General features: G+C 37.6%; 1 protein-coding gene and 1 pseudogene across 1 annotated transcript in view; both read left to right on the top strand.

The window, feature by feature from the left end:
* The first annotated feature begins 375 nt into the window (after positions 1–375).
* Positions 376–944, top strand: LOC125094041 (60S ribosomal protein L18a-like; annotated as a pseudogene).
* Positions 945–18,649: 17,705 nt separating this feature from the next.
* ADAM28 (ADAM metallopeptidase domain 28) overlaps positions 18,650–19,738 on the top strand; it is an 82,970-nt gene continuing 81,881 nt past the window's right edge. Inside the window, exon 1 of the mRNA XM_047717374.1 lies at positions 18,650–18,760. Coding sequence (XP_047573330.1) covers positions 18,709–18,760 — 52 coding nt within the window. The 5' untranslated portion in view covers positions 18,650–18,708. The remainder of the gene's footprint in view (positions 18,761–19,738) is intronic.

Below are 19,738 nucleotides of genomic sequence, written 5' to 3' on the forward strand. Positions count from 1 at the left end.
AAAAAAAAAAAAGAAGGAAATTCTGCTATTTATGACAACACAGATGGACCTGGAAAAGTTTAAATAAAATAATTTAGACACAGAAAGACAAATACAATATAATTTATTTACATGTAGAATCTAAAATAGTCAGACTTACAGAAGCAGAGAGTAGAATGTTGGTACTGGAGTGAGGGGAGGGAAAACAAAGGGTAGATGGCCAAAGGATGCCAAGTTTAAATTATGTAAGGTAAATAAATTTTAGAAATCTACTATACAGAACAGTGCCCACAACTAACAATGCTGTATTGTATACTTAAAGTTCACTAAAAGGCTAGATCTTACGTTGTGTTCTTACTACATAAAATAATAATAGCAATAATGATGATAATAATAATGGGGCCTTTCTTTGGTGGAGGTGAGAGTGGAGAGTGAGCCCCGAAGGCCTGGAGCACAGGGCAAGAGTACAAAGTGGTGGGGTGCTGCCTGCCCCCTCCCAAATGCCACACTCCGCCCCTCCATCGAATGCGAATCTTTGCACTTCATCATGTCGCCAAGTCCTGCTTCTGGTACTTTGTGTCTCAGCTGAAGAATATGAAGTCTTCAGGGGAAATTGTGTACTGTGGACAGATATTCCAGAAGTCCCTCTTGCAGGCAAAGAACCTCACCTGGCTGCGCTAGGACTCCCTCAGGGGCACCCACGCACGGACCGGGGGCGCCCGGAACCGCCCACGGCAGGGGCCAACCGCAGTGCTACCCAGACTTGGACATCCTGCACCACATCCTGGGTGCACTCCATGCAGATGGGGGAGGCGGAGGACTTTCCAGCCAGCAAGGGCCGCGGAGCATCAGTCAATATGTTCCACGACTCCAAGATCAAGTTCCCGGGGCCCCACTGAATCCTGCACGGCCAGCACCAGCCATGTTTCACCACCAAGAATCCCAACACTTTCTTTCAGATGTAGAGCCTCCCTGTCCAAATAAACTCGTTGGGGAAACAAAACAAAACACAACAAAACAGAACAAAACAAAACAAACAAACAAACAAACAAAAACCAAGCCAAAAAACAATACTACTACTAATAAAGGGGGTGGGAGGAAATTTTAGGAGGAGTTAGATATTTCGAAGGGCTTTATTATGGTGATGATTTCACATGTATACATTAAATATGTACAGCTTTTCACAGGTCAGTCATATCTCAATAAAGTGCTTTTTAAAAAAGTCTACTGATTTATGGGTGCCTGGGTGGTTCAGTCAGTTAAGCAGCTACCTTCAGCACAGGTTATGGTCTCAGGGTTCTGGGATGGAGCCTTGCATGGGGCTTTCTGCTCAGCAGGGGAGCCTGCTTCTCCCTTTCCCTCTGCCTGCCCCTAGGCCTACTTGTGCTCTCTCTCTTTCTCTCTCTATTAAATAAATAAATCAGTACATAAATAAGTCTCTGATTTAAATGTAAACCTCATCAAAAACACCTTCATAGAAACAGCCAGAATATTTGACCAAATATGTGGGCATTACGGCAGCCAAGTTGACACAAAAAATTAAACCACCATATATGTTATATTCTAAATTTTACTTTCTTTAAGCACTCTTCTCTCAGTTTCTTGACATTTAGTTACATTTACCTTCTCTCTCCTTAAGCCACTTTCAGATATAACTTTATTCTTGAGCTGTTAAGCAGATCTCCATTTACTTGATCAAAATTAATTGAATATATGAATAATTAGCTGGTTTTCTTTCATATATGTACTGTATAAAGGATCACACATTGATAACAGCATGGGGTAACAACTTTGGTTGGTTAAGTTGAGAGAGATATCAGAAAGGATTGCTAAGCTTATCCTATGTTTTAATCCTAACAGACTTAATGAGGACTTCTTATGAACCCAGAAGCATGTGACACAAGGACGGAATTTGTAAACTGACTTAGTTATACATAGAAAAATTGTTTGAATGTTGCTCTTGTCAAACAATGTTCTTCCCTCTAGTTTGTCTGAAAGTAAGAACACCACCATTAGCCTCAGGGTTTTTGTTTGTCCTGGCTTACATGATCCCAGTTGGTGAAAAGATGAACATTTGGGTCTGAGAGCCTACACAAAAACATTCATTCACGAATTGCAATCAGCATCTTGATTTCAATTCTAGGTGTTTATAGTTTATTTTTATTTACCTGTCACATCTTCAGGTGTTATTGCTCATGTGGGTATCCCAGATGTCATAGAATGGGTTCAAGATTTCTAATCCAGAGAAACCGATCTTCTTTGTCCTACAAAAGATCACTTGGAGGACCTTCTCTGGTATGCAGATGCGCAGCACACATTTTTCTAGGATTAGTGGCTTAGTATATAGCAAGGTCTTTTTTTCTCTCTTTCTTTTTTGATGGTCAAAAAGTTGCAATACCCCTCTGGTATCAATAGATCTCTGTGGTGAAAGTGACAATTTAAATAAAGAGCTCTGGTTTTCCTAGAAAGAAAGAGTCGAATCCCAATCTATATGCCCTGTGATGATTAGTTGTATGTGTCAACTTGGTTAGGCCATAGTACCCAGATAGTTGGTCAAACAATATTCTATTTCTGTGAAGGCATTTTTTAGGTGAGATTAGCACTCAAATCAATAGACTTAACTAAAGCAGATTTCCCACCATAATATGTGTGGAACTCATTTGATTTGTTAAAAGCCTTCATCGAAAAAAAAGAGCAACAGAGGGCTGAGAGGAAGGACATTTTGTCAGTAGACTGCTTTCAGACTTTAGACTTGAACTAACATCAACTCCTCTGGCTTTCCAGCTGGCCAGTGTACCCTCAGATTGTGGACTCGCCATCCTCTACAATTGTGTGAGGCAACTCAAGGAACGCTTCAGTCCTCTGAATTAAATAACATGTGGGAAAGGGGAATTTAAGCCACAACTAATGAAACGTTGAACACCACATAAAAAACTAATGATGTACTATACGGTGGCTAATTGAACATAATAATAAAAGAAATTTTAAAAATTTTTAAAAAGGAACTTAAGCTTTAAACTGGGCTTTAAACAAAGATATATGTTCAATTGAGAAGAGTAAGTTTGAAGCAGTATAGAACTCTTATCCCTTTAGATCTAAGCTACTCTGGAATAATGAACCAGTGTGAACGGTAGCTAAGTCAACGTGAATTAAGAACCTTAGTGCCCTATTTGGGAGCACCATAATTGCCTAGGGAGGGTCCAAGGCCTGTAAAAGTACTTCTACAATATGGACCAGTTTCAGTTCAGTAACAATAAAATTGCAGTAACAGACCAGTCAGAATCCAGTCCTCATTCTTTGCCTAATATCTTGGAAGGGCATGCCATACTTTCAACTATATAAAACTGTAAAACTTATTTGGAGGAATTGGTGCAAAAGAGAAATATGATGGATTTCCTGCTATATTAGGAAATGTATATTAGGAGTATATTAGGAGGCTCCTGTATATTAGGAGGCTCAAATGGGTTACTGAAAACTTTTCTAAAGTTACAAATATATATCAGAATTCTATGTTAATAAATGAAAGAACTCTTCCTACAAATACTTCTTTAAAAATCCTTAATTTAAATATACTCATTTAACAAATATTCACAAATATTTACTGGGCTCCTACTCTGAAACATACATAGTTATAAGTGCAGGGGCTACCTTACAGAACAAATGCATGCCTTTATGGAACTTAAGGGCCAACTGGGCAAAAGACAGACTGTAAAAATACAAATGCATTCTGTAGAGTGCTAGTGTTTGATAATTGCAATGGAAAAAAAAATAAAACAGCAAGAGGATAGGTTGTGGTAAAGAAGAGAAAAATAGAAATTACAATTGGGTTACCTTTCATGGAGAAGGTGATGTTAGACAAAATATTTGAACTAGGTGATCATTCAGGTAGGTATCTGAGGGAAGCACATTTCAGGAAGAAGTGACAGTCAAAGCAAATGCTGAGGCAGGCGTATGTCTGACATAGTCAAGGAATATGAAATAACCCAGTGTGGCTGGGTTAGAGCAAACAAGAAGATGAGGTCAAAAATCAGAAGGGACAGAGGAGTGAATGCAGAGTATGAGATTCCAGGTCCTGTTCAGCCTGAAAGTCTGCAATGGATGGAATTGAGTTTAATAGAGATGGTGAAGATTTTTTAATCACACTGTATTTTCATGTGTAGGCAGACCAGGAGTAAACATAAGAAAACTCTCTCTATCCCTGATTATAAATAAAAGGAAAGAATAAGATTTCCCTGAGGGAGTTTAACTGTGAAATAAAAACTAATGAATCAAAGCAGATATAAACAGAATACTTCTCATGGCAAAGGACATGTAATTGCTCTTGGAGGTAACTGTGTTGGGGTGCTTAATGCCCACTATTTACCCCACTGGTGAAGGAATGATGCCTGCCCTAGTTACAGGGATGGCTCAACACACAACCCCCTACACTGGACAGATGAGATCAACAACAGCTTATGTCACATATACTAACAGCCCAGGGTTGGAGGTTCCCCATGCCGTGCATGCTACACCCAAACACCCAAAAGTTGCACTTTGGAACAGAGTGAACCAGGGTCTATGAGAGATACACATGGTAGTATCAAGGAGGTGATATGCTTCTCCAGTTTCCATGGAAGCAAATCATTGGCTTGAGTAGTTCTTCTTTAAGTTGGCAAGGAACTGAAGACTGTTATTCAGGAGATAAGCAGGAACTCGGCCTTGTCCTGTAACTAGGCCCCTTAACTAGGGGCCCTGACCCATGGAAATAGGGTAGAAAGGGAAACTCATGTTTAGACCAATCCAGACACCCTTGTTTTTCCCCAAATGTCAAGGAACATATAATACTGGATCTTAATTTCCGTTCTTATACCAGATGCAGGGCTGGGGAGAGCGTGGGTCAGCAATGGAACACAGAAATTCAAGGATCAGACACAAAGAGGGACAATATCTATCCTCGTTCTCTAGATGATAAAGTGCTCTCCTTGTCCTTTGTATTTAGTAAGCCCTTGTCTGCTTATTAAGTACATTAGATTATGCAAATTATGAATCAGTTTGATTGGATCCAATAAATCTCTGCTGATTACCTACTGCCTTTTGATTTAGATTTGGCATGATGAAGAGGAAAGACCACTTCACATTGTAGGCATACCTTGAAGATACTGAGGGTTGAGTTCCAGAATACTGTAATGCAGTGAATATTTCAATAAAGTGAGTCAAACAAATTTGCTGGTTTTTCAGTGAAAATAACAATGATGTTTACACTGCACTCTAGTCTATAAAGTGTATAATGGTGGTATGTCTAGAAAAAATGATGTACAGACCTTCATTAAAAAATATTTTACTGTTAAAAAATGCTAACCATCATTTGAGTTGTCAGCCAGTCATAATCACTGATCACAGATCACAAATATAATGACAAATGACAAATGACAAATATAATAGTGAGAAATTTTGAAATACTGCAAAAATTACTGAAACATAACAAAGAGGCAGGAAGTGAGCAAGTGCTGTTGGAAAAATGGCACCAGTAGGTTTGGTGGATGCAAGGTTGGCACAAACCTTCAATTTGTGAAGTGCAATAAATGTAAATAAACATATCTGCAAAGGAGATATATCTGTACAAAGAACCTAATGGAATGTAGCAGGCCTTAAACACAGAGCTAATAATTTAGTGCCAGCAGGTTATTGGCTGATTATAATATTAAGACCTAAGCAAGAAACTAGACTCTTAGGTAAATATAGTACCTGAAAGGTGATAACAAAATCTCTTGGCTTTCTTATGTAAAAATGTATTTACTAAGCTTGAAAGCAAATATCTTTCTTTCATTTGTGTCACACTATCTACTTACCACAGGTAGGAATATGATAAGTTAGAATAGGGAGCCCGAAGGCTTTGAGGTGGTTTTGGTTTTAAAAGACTGCTAGCTATTTCTCTCCCTTTTATTCTAAAACTCAGCTGTTCATGGTTTGTGGTCCAGAGATATGCTTATTTTTTTTTTAAGCGTGATCCTCTTCCAACCGTTAATTCAGCATGCAAACCCATATTTAGTAGCTACTATTTTTAAAGCACTATATTGGGGTTTTGGGGATACAATGGTGACTGAATATATCCTAAAGGAGAGCTCAATTTAAGACCCATCAATAATTTTGGAAAATATTTTGATTTTTTGGTATTCATTATATAATTTTTAAATTATAAAAAAATACTGACCACTACTTAAAAATCAAGAAATACAGAAAGAAAAGAGGTAAAAACCCTCAACTTCCCAGCAAATACAGAAAGGCTTCTCCAAATATTTCGATTTTTTTTTTCTGTTTTTGTGTTTCCTTCTGAATAGGTTTGTGAACCTTTTTGAAAAATTTTGACCATTTTGGGGGCACCTGGGTGGCTCAGTGGGTTAAAGCCCCTGCCTTCAGCTCAGGTCATGATCTCAGGGTCCTGGGATTGAGCCCCGCATCGGGCTCTCTGCTCAGTGCGGAGCCTGCTTCCTCCTCTCTCTGCCTGCCTTTCTGCATACTTGTGATCTCTGTCAAATAAATAAATAAAATCTTTTAAAAAAAATTTTGACCATTTTGTATGTAAGTCTATTGTTTTCCCTTTATTCTAATATTATAATGTAGAGATTGACCCTAATATTAAAATTCACTGCACAGATAATTTTAAATAATGGTTTACTATTTCACTCAATAGGTATGTATTAGATTGCAGAGCCATCTCCTTATTTGGGGGATATTTAGTTTTAACTTTTTCCTTTATAAATAATGTGATTAATTTCTTAATGTATAAAACCCATTTTATAGTTTAGACAATTTTCATAGAGTGATTCGCAGTGGAGGAATTCTTTGTTTAAAATATATAAGAAAATATGTGAAAATGTTGAATTTGACAAGTCTCTCTTCTCTTGGAGATTACTTTCAAACTCTGTATATTTGTTTGTTCTGTTACCCTAAGTAGAGGTAAGAGATGTGATTAGATAAAATGTCAACATGTGTACAACGTGTATATAGAGCAGAGAGAAGAATTGTATCCAGCCATGTCAAACCCTGAGCTCCTCAGGCCCTTCCACACCCTTTAATGGCATCACTGGAAGCCATTGACTTCCATTGACAGCCATTGACTCAGTGTCAACTCTGTGCAGTTCATTTCTGGGTACAGGGTAAACAGTGGAGGCAGTGCCTCAGAATTCAGTCACCTTATAGTTTGTCTTTGGTCTGAAGGAGTGGTATGCCTGTTTCTGTTCCAGAAGCAATTGTAACAGCACAGCAATTTAAAAAGGTTTTAATTGAATAAAAACTTATATTAATGATCCTATCCCCAATAGTACCAAGATTTGTCACACATGTTTAGAAAGGATCAACTATTTTTTATATTTCAATGCTATATCTTTCTCAAGGTGGTGGTAAAGATGGGTTCATGCTCATGTAAAGAGCCTGGCATGTTCTAATCACCCAGTAAGGCTTCTCTCTTCCCCTTAAGAGGACCTTGCATCCTTGGCCTAAGTGGGACCACACTGGCAGTGACTGAATTATCTTTTTCTCTTAGTTCCGGTACTGACACCATTTGTTCTTCTTTCTGTGTGACAGTCTTTGAAACAATTAAATTGGAAAGCAGAAAAGATAGTAAGAAGTCTGGGATGAAAAGAGATTTTTCTGAAGTGAGAAAAGACATAATCTTCCATATGTGCGATTCATTTTCTGCCCTTAGGGAAGTGGTATCGGAGTCATTATGGTCCTAGGGGTGAAACAGTTACAATGAGGTCTTCCTGGTGCTTTAGTAATAACCTGCCTTACATAGAATGATCTCTCATTCATAGAATTTGGTGGGTCTAAGGAATTATTTCTGAAGATATTTTGAAGCCCTTGAATGATATATACTTACAGAGAACAGAGCAAAATGATTACGTTTATTTATTTAATCAGATCCAATGTATGAGTCTTAGGAAACTATCTCTAATTAGGTCCTATTTTCTCATCCTCCTTCTCCCAAGTTTTAGGACTATCCACTCCTAAGAGGAAGAGGCCATCTATCATAAAGATAAGGTATTTTAAACTTTGAATACCTCCCCTCTCCATTTTCCTGTGTCTGTTTTTTTCCAGCAATTTCTTTCTTGAGATGTGCACTAGAAAGAAATAGAAGGTATCATAATTTGATATAGATTCTCTGCTCTAAGAAACACCTCACAACAACAAATCACAAATAAAAAGGCAGTGCTCAAGACCAGATCCTCCTTGAGATAGTAATCTTCATTATGTCTTCTGCTTGGTACTAGAGGACTCTTTTACTGTCAATCTCTCCCCAGTTAGCACCCCTGAAGGTTGTTCTCTTTCTAACGATCATAACCCAGTGAGTTGTGTCCCCTGTGGGATGGGGCTAGGATCTGGACAAACCCTGTTGGTAAATGCCACCACCAAACAATCATCAAAAGCTGTACACCACTGGCATCCTTGAGACAACTGCCTTAACACCTCTGGGCCTCAGTTTCTTCAGATGGAATTTGGAGTTGATGATATCTATGCTGAAAAGTTTTTATAAGAATCAGGGACACTAAGTACAATGAATTTCAAATGGTAACAGACATATATTAAAGGAAAGAGGCTTTCCTGAGTTCCCATAAATTATAATATATAGGAACTACATAATTTGGAACACTGGTACAAAGCAGTACTAGTGCAGCACTCTTAACTGCATCTAATCAGATATCATAGCCCATTATTTTTAATCAGATGGTTAAAAATAGGTCATCTTGTAGGGATGTCTGGGTGGCTCTGTCAGTTGTGTTGAACTTTTGGTTTCAGCTCAGGTTGTGATTGCAAGGTCATGAGATCCAGACCTGAGTGGGCCGTACACTCAGCTGGGAGTCTGCTCTCCTTCTGCTCCTCCCCCAGATCGTGCATGCTATAAATAAATAAATGAGTGAATAAATAAATAAATAAATAAATATGTTTAAAAAATGGATCACCTTGCTAGTATTCTCTTTTTTAGGCAATATTTAACTAAAAGAAGTTTGTGTAGAATAGAAAACAAAGTAGACATTTTACAGATTTGTTGGAAAGGAGGACAGTAAAGCATCCTTCAAACTGAGAAAGCTCTTTGAGACAAAAAAAAAAAAAAAGAATCAGGAGACTTCATTCAGTTTACAGAGAATTCTATTCATGTAACTTACTGATGGGGGGATTGGGTGGATTTTGTGTCATTCTTCCATGATGACCCTACAGAAAATTACTGGGAGGTAACTTGCATCTTTATGCCACAGCAGCAATATAAACATCAGTATAAGATTATTATACATATAAGAGAAAAAAAACTTAGAACTAGAGTTCCCCCAGAGACCTGGTTAAGAGATGAGCTACCTAGTGAAGGCATCAGCAAAAGAGATCTTTTTTACGTTATTAATAAGTTTCTGTGTATGAGGCATTAAGTTCAGCATTCTGCAGATACAACACTGGAGTGATTATGAATTTCAGTACAGATTGTGGGCCATGACAGGGAAAGGCTTCCTGAGGCAACAGAGAGGGACATCAGTTGTGTGAAGCTGGGGACATCTGGATGAGGATTGGAATAGTAAAACTGCCTTGCATCAAATTGCAGATACCATCTAGCACTAGGTTGAGCCCTCATCCTTCATGAGCCATTATTTTGGAAGTTTTATGAATGGGTATAGAACATCCATCCATTGCTGTAAGTGCAGTGTTAAAGTCCCCTACTATTACCGTATTATTATCAATGTGTTTATTTTGGTTATTAATTGATTTATATATTTATATATTTATATATACAAGTTGGGGACATAAATATTTATAATTGTTAGATCTTCTTGTTGGATAGACTCCTTAATTATGATATAATGCCCTTCTTCATCTCTTGTTACATTACAGTCTGTGGTTTAAAATCTAGTTGTTTGATATAAGTATGGCTACTCCAGCTTTCTTTTGACTTCTATTAACATGATAAATGTTTCTGTATTCCCTTACTTTTAATCTGCAGGTGACTTTAAGTGTAAAATGAGTCTTTTGTAGACAGCATATACATGGGTCTTTTTTTTTTTAAATATACATTGTAATATTCTATATCTTTTGATTGGAGCATTTAGTTCATTTACATTCAGAGTAATTATTGATAGATATGAATTTATTGCCATTGTGTTACCTATAAAATTGGTGTTTCTGGAGATTTTCTCTGTTCCTTTCTAATCTTTGTTGCTCTTGGTCTTTCCTTCCCACTCAAAGAGTCCTATAATATTTCTTGTAGAACTGGTTTAGTGGTCAGGACTCCATTAATTTTTGTTTTTCTGGGAAACTGTCTCTCTCCTATTCTGAATGACAGATTTGCTGGATAAAGTATTCTTGGCTGCATATTTTTCCCATTCAGCACACTGAATTATCATGCCACTTTCTTCTGGCCTGCCAAGTTTCTGTAGCAGATCTGCTGTGAACCTTGTTTATCTTCCCTTGTAGTCTAAAGACTTTTTTCCCCTGCTACTTTCAGGATTCTTTCCTTGTCTGTGTATTTTACAAGTTTGACTATGATATGTTTGGTGTTTGTGGACTTTTGTTGATTTTGATGGGTGTTCTCTGTGACTCTTGGATTTCAATGTCTGTTTCTTTCCACAGATAAGGGAAGTTTTCAGCTATAATTTGCTCAAATAAATCTTCTGCTTCCTTTTCTCTCTCTTCTTCTTCTGAGACTCCTATAATACAAATGTCATTACTTCAAACTAAGGTCTAAGCCAAATACTTGCCATCAGACTTGGCTGTAGTACCTATAGATTTGGATTACTTCATCTTTCCTTGAGATCCCCAAAATATCTTGAGGTTCCTAAGCCTGTCACAAAGTGACCTTCAGTACTGGTTGTGAAGTCCCCCAGGAATGCTATTAAAAAGGTACCAGGCCTGGGTGGTGCCTGGGTGCCTCAGTGGTTACAGCCTCTGCCTTTGGCTTGGGTCGTGATCTCAGGGTCCTGGGATCGAGTCCCGCATCGGGCTCTCTGCTCAGCGGGGAGCCTGCCTCCTCCTCCTGTCTCTCTCTGCCTGCCTCTCTGCCTACTTGTGGTCTGTCTGTCAAATAAATTTTAAAAAAAAAAAAAAAAAAAAAAAAAGGGTACCAGGCCAATTTTTCCAAGGGGCTTCATTGGCTGCATGAAGTCAACCTTAGTTTCTCAAAGCTGTCTGCTCATATCTGAGTCTAAACATCTTTCTCAAATATGGCATTCCAGGCAAAGCCTTGATAATATAACCAGTGTTTCCCATGGTGTTGTTATAAGAAGAACAGATTCTTGTTGAACTTATGCGATAACTGTAATTGCCCTGAGAAAAGAATACTCACTGAGGGTTTCTGAATTCTGGAAGGATCAGGTAGGGAGAAAATGATAATTTTTTTGTTTTGTTTTTTAATCTACTAGAGCAAATATAAGAGTCAGCAATGTTTTACACAGGAGTCAGAAAAACTATAATTATCTTTTTTGGTTAATTCAGTCCCATGTTACTAATTCTTGATCTGTTTGAATGAGGTTTTTCCTTTAGTTTTGGAAATTCTTACTCAACTTAGTTTTGTGATCTTCAGTGTGTGAGAAACCTTCACTCATCAAAAGTCCTCCCCATAAATCTCTTTGAAGATAAAACATTTGTTAGAACATCAGAACAATAACTGTAAACAAGACTCAAAAATGACCATGGTTAAAGATCTGATGAGAGTTCAATATCAATAATTAAAATTACATATAATGGGGGCGCCTGGGTGGCTCAGTGGGTTAAAGCCTCTGCTTTCGGCTCAGGTCATGATCCCAGGGTCCTGGGATCGAGCCCTGCATTGGGCTCTCTGCTCAGCGGGAGGCCTGCTTCTCTTCCTCTCTCTCTCTCTCTGCCTACTTGTGATCTCTGTCTGTCAAATAAATGAATAAAATCTTTAAAAGAAAGTACATATAATGAAGTTATAGCAAAACATATGAAACTGCAGGAATTTCTTTCTTCCTTTTAAAAAAGATTTTATTTTTGTTTATTTGACAGAGATCACAAGTATGCAGAGAGGCAGGCGGGGTGGGAGGCAAGCAAGCTCCCTGCTGAGCAGAAAGCCCAGTGTGGGTATCGATCTCAGGACCCTGAGATCATGACCTGAGCTGAAGGCAACCACTTAACCGACTGAGCCACCCAGGCACCTGAAACTTTAGGAATTTCATTAATTTCTAGAATAGTTGTTCCAGTCACTCATGCAATATAACCTAAAAAGATTTATCCTCCCCTTTCTGGCAGTACTTCCAATATAACTTAACATATCAAATAAACAACCCTAATTAGTCAAAAGGACTTCGTTTAGAATTTGAATTTTGTTAAAATTATCAGAAGATTTTTAAAGCATATGCCTAAATAGGATTATGGATCATTACAAAACTTAAAACTTAATTATCTGTTTAACCAAGGTGGCAATAAGAGATTCTAAAGGAAAATACAGAAGTTTACATAGTTGTCAGCAAAAATTGGCTCTTTTAATATTGAAAAGATTTAGGTTTCCTAAGTAATTAAAGAGCCAGTAAAGACAAAACATAAGAAACTTCGTTTTTTTCTGGGCAGATAAAGAAAAACTTTTGTTTACAATTTTTTTAAAGATTTTATTTATAATTTATTTGACAGACAGAGATTACAAGTAGGCAGAGAGGCAGGCAAAGAGAGAGGGGGAAGGAGGCTCCCTGCTGAGAAGAGAGCCCGATTTGGAGCTTGATCCCAGACTCGCGCTCTCATGATCCCATGAGATCATGACTTGAGCCGAAGGCAGAGGCTTAACCCACTGAACCACCCAGGCACCCCTGTTTACAATTTTCTATCAAGAGCAGACCAACAATAAAACAAGAAACAAAAAACAAAACAAAAAAATCTTTGTCATCTTAACAGAGAGAAAAAATAAATTTCAATCTTATGCTATACTTCTGATACTAAAATTCATTTACTCCAATCTTAGTCATTCTTGATTATGCATAAAAATTCTCTTCCAAAGAGTCTTTTCTTTTCTTTTTTCTTTAAATTTCTTTTCAGCGTAAGAGAGTTCATTGTTTTTGCACCACACCCAGTGCTCCATGCAATTCGTGCCGTCCTTAATACCCACCACCTGGCTCCCCCAACCTACCACCCCCCGCCCCTTCGAAACCCTTAGATTGTTTTTCAGAGTCCATAGTCTCTCATGGTTCACCTCCCCTTCCAATTTCCCTCAACTCTCTTCTCCTCTCCCTCTCCCTATGTCCTCCATGTTATTTGTTATGCTCCACAAATAAGTGAAACCATATGATAATTGACTCTCTCTGCTTGACTTATTTCACTCAGCATAATCTCTTCTAGTCCTATCCATGTTGATACAAAAGTTGGATATTCATCCTTTCTGATGGAGACATGGTAATCCATAGTATATACGGACCACATCTTCCTTATCCATTTGTCCGTTGAAGGGCATCTTGGTTCTTTCCACAGTTTGGCAACCGTGGCCATTGCTGCTATAAACATTGGGCTACCGATGGCCCTTCTTTTCATTACATCTGTATCTTTGGGGTAAATACCCAATAGTGCAAGTGCAGGGTCAGGGGCAAATGATAGTACAGACAAAAGGTTGATATCCAGGATCTATAAAGAACTTCTCAAACTCAACACACACAAAACAGATAATCATGTCAAAAAATGGGCAGAAGATCTGAACAGACACTTCTCCAGTGAAGACATACAAATGGCTCTCAGACACATGAAAAAATGTTCATCATCACTAGCCATCAGGGAGATTCAAATTAAAATCACATTAAAACCACCTTACACCAGTTAGAATGGCCAAAATTAGCAAGACAGGAAACAATATGTGTTGGAGAGGACGTGGAGAAAGGGGAACCCTCTTACACTGTTAGTGGGAATGCAAGTTGGTGCAGTCACTTTGGAGAACAGTGTGGAGATTCCTTAAGAAATTAAAAATAGAGCTTCCCAAAGAATCTTTTCTAATAAACTTTCTACAGATTTCTCTTTCGTTCAGATTTTGTTCTGTCTTCCCTTTCAAACAAACAATTTCATTTTACGACAAATTTACTTTTCCTTTCCCTCAACAAAAATGTATTCCCATTCTTCATACATTTCTTACTAAAAACACATACCTTACTTTCCTTATATACAGAGTTGTTTCTCTTATTGTTTCCAGTAGTCTTAATGACATTTATTAGAATTCTTCACTTTTAAAAAATTTACATTTCAGTGAAAACTAAGTAGTAAGCAAGTGTGAACTTTCTATTTCACCAGAACTCTCTGGATCAGCAAATTTATGAATATATTTCATAATCTCAGAAATGTGTTTTTCCATTGTACCATTTTTCAATAAAGCATAAAATATGTTTACTAACAGGCTCAAATTTACTTTATCTGTAATCAGACATAAGTTGATAGATGTTTGTTTAATAATCAATGTTTTAGTATTTTATCTTATTTGGAAAAGACTTAGATATCCAATGAATTCAACTAAATTTATCATTTAACCTAGCCAAACTTTGAAGATTTAGGTTATCAGAAATTTTGAAAGCTATTTAGAAATTTACCTACAAAGCATTTTTTCTATTGAACTAACCTACCGTTCCTACTGATTACTTATGAAAGCTTCATGAAACAAAATCAACTATAATGTTAAATCATTTTTGCTGACAAATTGCAACAGATACGACAAAAATTTAACTAATAAATTCATGAAGACTAAAAGTTGATTATCTGTATTGTATTTGATGTTTGTAACTCTTAAAAGGCATGCTTATTTTAACTAAACCAACAAACTTAAACTAGCTTTACTACTGAATATTTTTCACATGATCACATGAACATGAAAAACATTTGACTTAATCTCTGGGGTTTTTTGTTTGTTTGTTTTTAGTTTTAGAAAGCTCAATTCTTACAATTGCTTGCCTTTTAACCAGTGAAATAGAACTCTTTTGCAAATTAATTAAAGCGATACCATCCGGAGGAAGAAAATATCACATACAGACAGACATAATAAAATAAAAAACCTTATAGTGAAGATTTGTATTTATCCTTGATAAGTAACCTCATGGAAGCTGTGGCTAGATTTTGAGGTACTTTTCTTAAAAAGACTTCTCTATCCCTTTTTTAAAATTTTCAATTTTAGGAATGGGAATGAACTAAATAAATGTTCCCAGAAATGTTGAAAAGCCTTGGCTTGTTTCTGGGGCCTCAATTCCTAGTATTTGTAAAGATTTGCAAGGTAAGGACAGTTGCTTTCAATTCCTCAAGGAACTGGGTTGCAACCCAAATGACATTATAGGTTGATCTACCCATCTGGCTCCATTTTATCCTGTCAGTGTTTTCAGACACTTCGAAGTACCAATCAAAGTATGCATCCCACTCAGTTTGTTTAGTCTACTAGCTAGCTTTCTCAAGTTGGATATACATATACACTCATTAGGTATTTTTTAAAAGAACCTCATTTAGGCCATTTGAGTGTTAAAATCATCCTCGGTGTAATCTTAAAATTTTCTTTTGACTTCCTTCATCTGGGAATTTCTAGGCTCTACTTGAACAGATGTATTCAATGTACCAGTGCATTTACCCAAGGGGGCTTTCTCTCTCTCTCTTTTTTTTTTCCAGAGGGCTATCTCTTAAATACTTCCTCAGACAGTTCCTTTTTCCTGCTGCTTGAGATAGAAGCAGAGCCCTAAAGCTGATTTGTAGGGTAATAGCCACTCAATTCTCTGAAAGGACTCTCTGCTTAAAATGTCTGGATTGGCCACTGAGCCTGTTCAGCTAGTTGACGTGCAGAGACCCAACACGGTGTCAAGAGGGATTCTCTTATGCACCCCTCCCATAGGTTCTCCCGCAACACAGATGAGCTGATCAGGTGAGCTGCTGCTGCCTGCTACATTACTTGCTGGGAGCTGGGGGAATTTAAAGGGGTCAGGTCAAAGGTCCCATCTGAGTCTCCAAATTTGTAACTGAACTCAAAAGATTCATTGCTTGGAGCGCATTAAATCAAACACTTCCCAAGGGAGTGTTGAAAGCAAAGAACCTTTTACTACTTGTTACAAGCAAAGAGACAGAGAGGTAGTGTTCAAAGTGCTGTCTCTTATGATTCATTTCTGTGGTGTCTTGTAATGCACAGAACAATGGCTGAACTACTGACGAAGTAATTTGTTCACTTTCCGTCTTCCATTTCCTTTCCCCCACCAATTTTGATAGGATATCTAATAATACCTTGGGCATTTTCAGGGCATCCTTGTAATCATGTACTGGTCTAAAGTGCTCAAAAAACCTGGCCAAGTCTCCCCACATGGAGGTGGCTGTCCAGCTTGGGATTTCCCCCACAGACAATGGGTTTTCCCTGGGGCAGGGCCCCTTAACCCAAGCTTGATTTTTTTTTTTTTTTAAATCTCCTGGATGGCTTGTCCATTGTGAGAAGATGGAGGAGGGGCACTAGAGTATCCTCCAAACCAGTAAGACACTTGAGGACCAAAAACAAACCAGGATACTCCATAGAGTTTACACAGAGTTCTATTCGGAGTAACTTACTGATGGGGGAATCTGGTGGTGAACAATCCAGACAGTGACATAGCTATTCCCCACAAAGTCCAAACTTTTGTCTACAGATTTTATGAAGTGAGAAGATATGCAAAAGACATGCGGTGAGGTCAAAGAATCTGTATCCAGTTACTTGACCGCTAACACTTAACAGAGCTTGTGGTGTCATTGGGCAAAGGAATAGGGGGGAATCAAAATTATCTCTACCAATTATGTAAACAACTTTAGGAAGACCAGAACAAGCCTCCCTGCATTTTGATCAGGGCACACATTAACCTCCAAGGGGCCTAGAACATGTAGCACCAAGGGAGGTCATCCCATGAACATGAACAAGATGGAGGGCCAAATATGGAGTCAGTATTGTCAGCACTTGCACAGTGACAAAACCAGACATAGGATCTTTTCCCATTCCTTCAGGCTCTCTTTGCTCCAACAATACTAAGGTATTTACCATAAACTAGCATGCTATGACATAATGTCCTCACTTTTTCTCATAGTTAATTTTTCATTGACCTCATTGTTTCTGCCTCCAGAAAGCTTTCCTTACCTGGCTAGGGGTAGCCTCTGACTTTCATGCCTAAATCTTTCCTAGCCCTATGGGTAGTGTCTCATGATATACAGGTAGCACTCTCTTTGCACATCTTCATGGTAACTGTCCTTGCCTATCTCCCTCACCAGACTATAAGCATCTCAAAGAGAATGACTATTTTCAACTGTGATTTCAGGGTCTTACATGTAATATGTACTAGTGAACGTGCATAGAATTAATGGGGGGAAATCACATGACAATCAAAAAGTGGGTATAAGCTTTCTGTTCTCTGAAGAAGAAAAAGCAGTGGAACTTTAATTAAAAGAAAAGAAACCTGTGATATTCCTAATCTTTTAGCTGAAAGGCTCAGTAACTAGATTTAAACATTCCCTTGTGATTGTTAGTTGATGCTGTATGACATTTTGAAAAATCCTTTTTCATCAAAATCACTGTATTACAAAAATATCCTTTGGAATCCATAGAATAACTAATAATTTTAGTATTTAGTATTAATTTTAGTGGACCAAGAATTGGTGTTAGTCATAACCTCCGGAACTTGTATTTCATAGGAACAGTACTTGTATTTCATATATATATATGATTTTTCAGTAGAAGTAAGACTGGGTTTATAAGTCAGCTATTAGAATGTGTGACTAAGAGCTCACACAATACTGAATTCAAATTCCACTCCTGCCACTTACTAGATAAATGATCTTGGGCAAACTGCTTAATTTTATTTACTGTATAAAGGAAGGATAACTGAGTCTTAATCTTTTGAATCCTTTATCTTTTTAAATGCTAGTATTTTACTCTACAAAATAGGGGTGATGGCATTTATCATGACAATTAATATGATAATAAGTTTAAAGGATCTGGAACTTAGTAAAGCAACTCAACCTTAGCTATTTAATTGGTTACACAATGTGATATCTGGACATGTCGGCTTAGCCTCACTATGACCAATGACAGCTCCTAAAGCTTTTCTGGAAATTATATCCTTTGAGATTTGAAGGCTTTCCCTAACTCCTGGTTGTTAGTGATGATACAAATGCCCTTGGGGATCTGATAAACCTTGAGCTTGTATTGTCACACATTCTTATTTCAGGATAGTTCAAGCTCCCTGGAGCAGCCATTGTGTGAGACTAGAATACGAGATAACTGGAAAAGAATTAATTATGTAATAATTAATTAGTTATTAATTATGTAATAACTGGATTGGATTAGAAATTGCTTTACTGACAGCATATGTATGTGAGGGAAGAAGAACATTTGTAACAGCTTGTTGCTAACATAGCAAATACATATATAAATATTTATATATATCTATAATATACATAATAAATATACACATTTACCAAGGTTCATCAAAGCCAGTTATGTCAAGGTAGCCTATTGGGCTATAGCAATATACTGGAAACATGCTACCTCTGACTGGGGAATGTGGGGAAGCAGGAAAGAGAAATAGGAGGAGTCCTAAAGCCTGGAGGCGGCCAGAATTTCTGCCCACGGGTGCCATTGTCACAGGACCACAGCTCCAAGGTTGTGCAACACCTTTAGTAAACACTTCCTCAAAGTAGACAAGAATGAACCTGGGAGTCATTCTGTCTCACTTGAGAGGAGGCTGGGAGAGACGGAGCAGTGCTCTCAGAGCGTGAAGGGCAGGTGCTTCGCCCCTGAGCTCCCCCAGTATGTGGCTGGGGCTTCTTCTGACCACCACTTTCCTCCTTTCTCCAGTTCCAGGTAAGTGTCTGATTCCTTTTCAGGTTCTGGTAAATATGTCAGTGAACTGCTTGCTTTTCATCGTCTCTCAGTAGTTTTATTTTTTTTTTAAAGCCAATTTTACTAACCAGTTGGGCTGGTTTGGATCTGTTGTTTTGTGGGGAGTGTGACTGATATAAACTCTCACGTAAAGGAGAGGCAAGGAGACGTCTTGAATCGTTATGTCTGATCTGAGAGTACATAGAAATCAAAGGGGAAACTTCATACAATTTAATTTAAATAGTAAATATGATCTTCGAGTCAAAACATGAAATTCCTCAAATCCCACCTTATCATTTTTAAAGCAGTAGAGATGCCATGGATTTGACTAGCTATTGGTGCAGAAGGCTCTCAGAAGTATCTGCTGTTATTATCTGGACCAGTTTGGCTGGTCCTATTCCTTTTGAGTGCACATTTTTGTGTTTCATCCTTCCATAACTGGTGATAATAAATATGTCAGTTAGAAATAAATAATTGACCGATTTAATAATTACAAAGCATTGTGCTATTACTTGATTAAAACAATTTTGCTGCTAAGCTTAAGCTGATAAGTTACTTCCATTTTGAATTTAAGAATTCAAATCTAGAGGAATTTTACTTTTCAATAATAAATCAATTCTAGCATGTCTCTCCATTTCTGAGAAATCTACCAATTAGATTTTGGTTAGATTAGATTGGGCAACACTTCCTTAGCTTATTTCTATTTCTAGAGCTTAGTTAAGTCACCACGGTAGCTTCAGTGCCTGGGAATAACAAACCTTCTCTTTGGTTTTAGAATGCTTGCAGGGACTTGGTAATGGGAGCAGGTTATCAACAAGTATAAGATTAGGGAGGGAAAGATTCTCCTCACCCTTGCACTCACTCAACACTTTATGACTAAAAGTGATTTTCCCCATCCCTGTTTCCTGATTTGTTTTCCAGACTTATGAAAGTTTTACTTAATATTATTAAATATGGAAC

Source organism: Lutra lutra, chromosome 2 (genome assembly GCF_902655055.1).
Source record: "Lutra lutra chromosome 2, mLutLut1.2, whole genome shotgun sequence".
NCBI classification, from domain to species: Eukaryota; Metazoa; Chordata; class Mammalia; order Carnivora; family Mustelidae; genus Lutra; species Lutra lutra.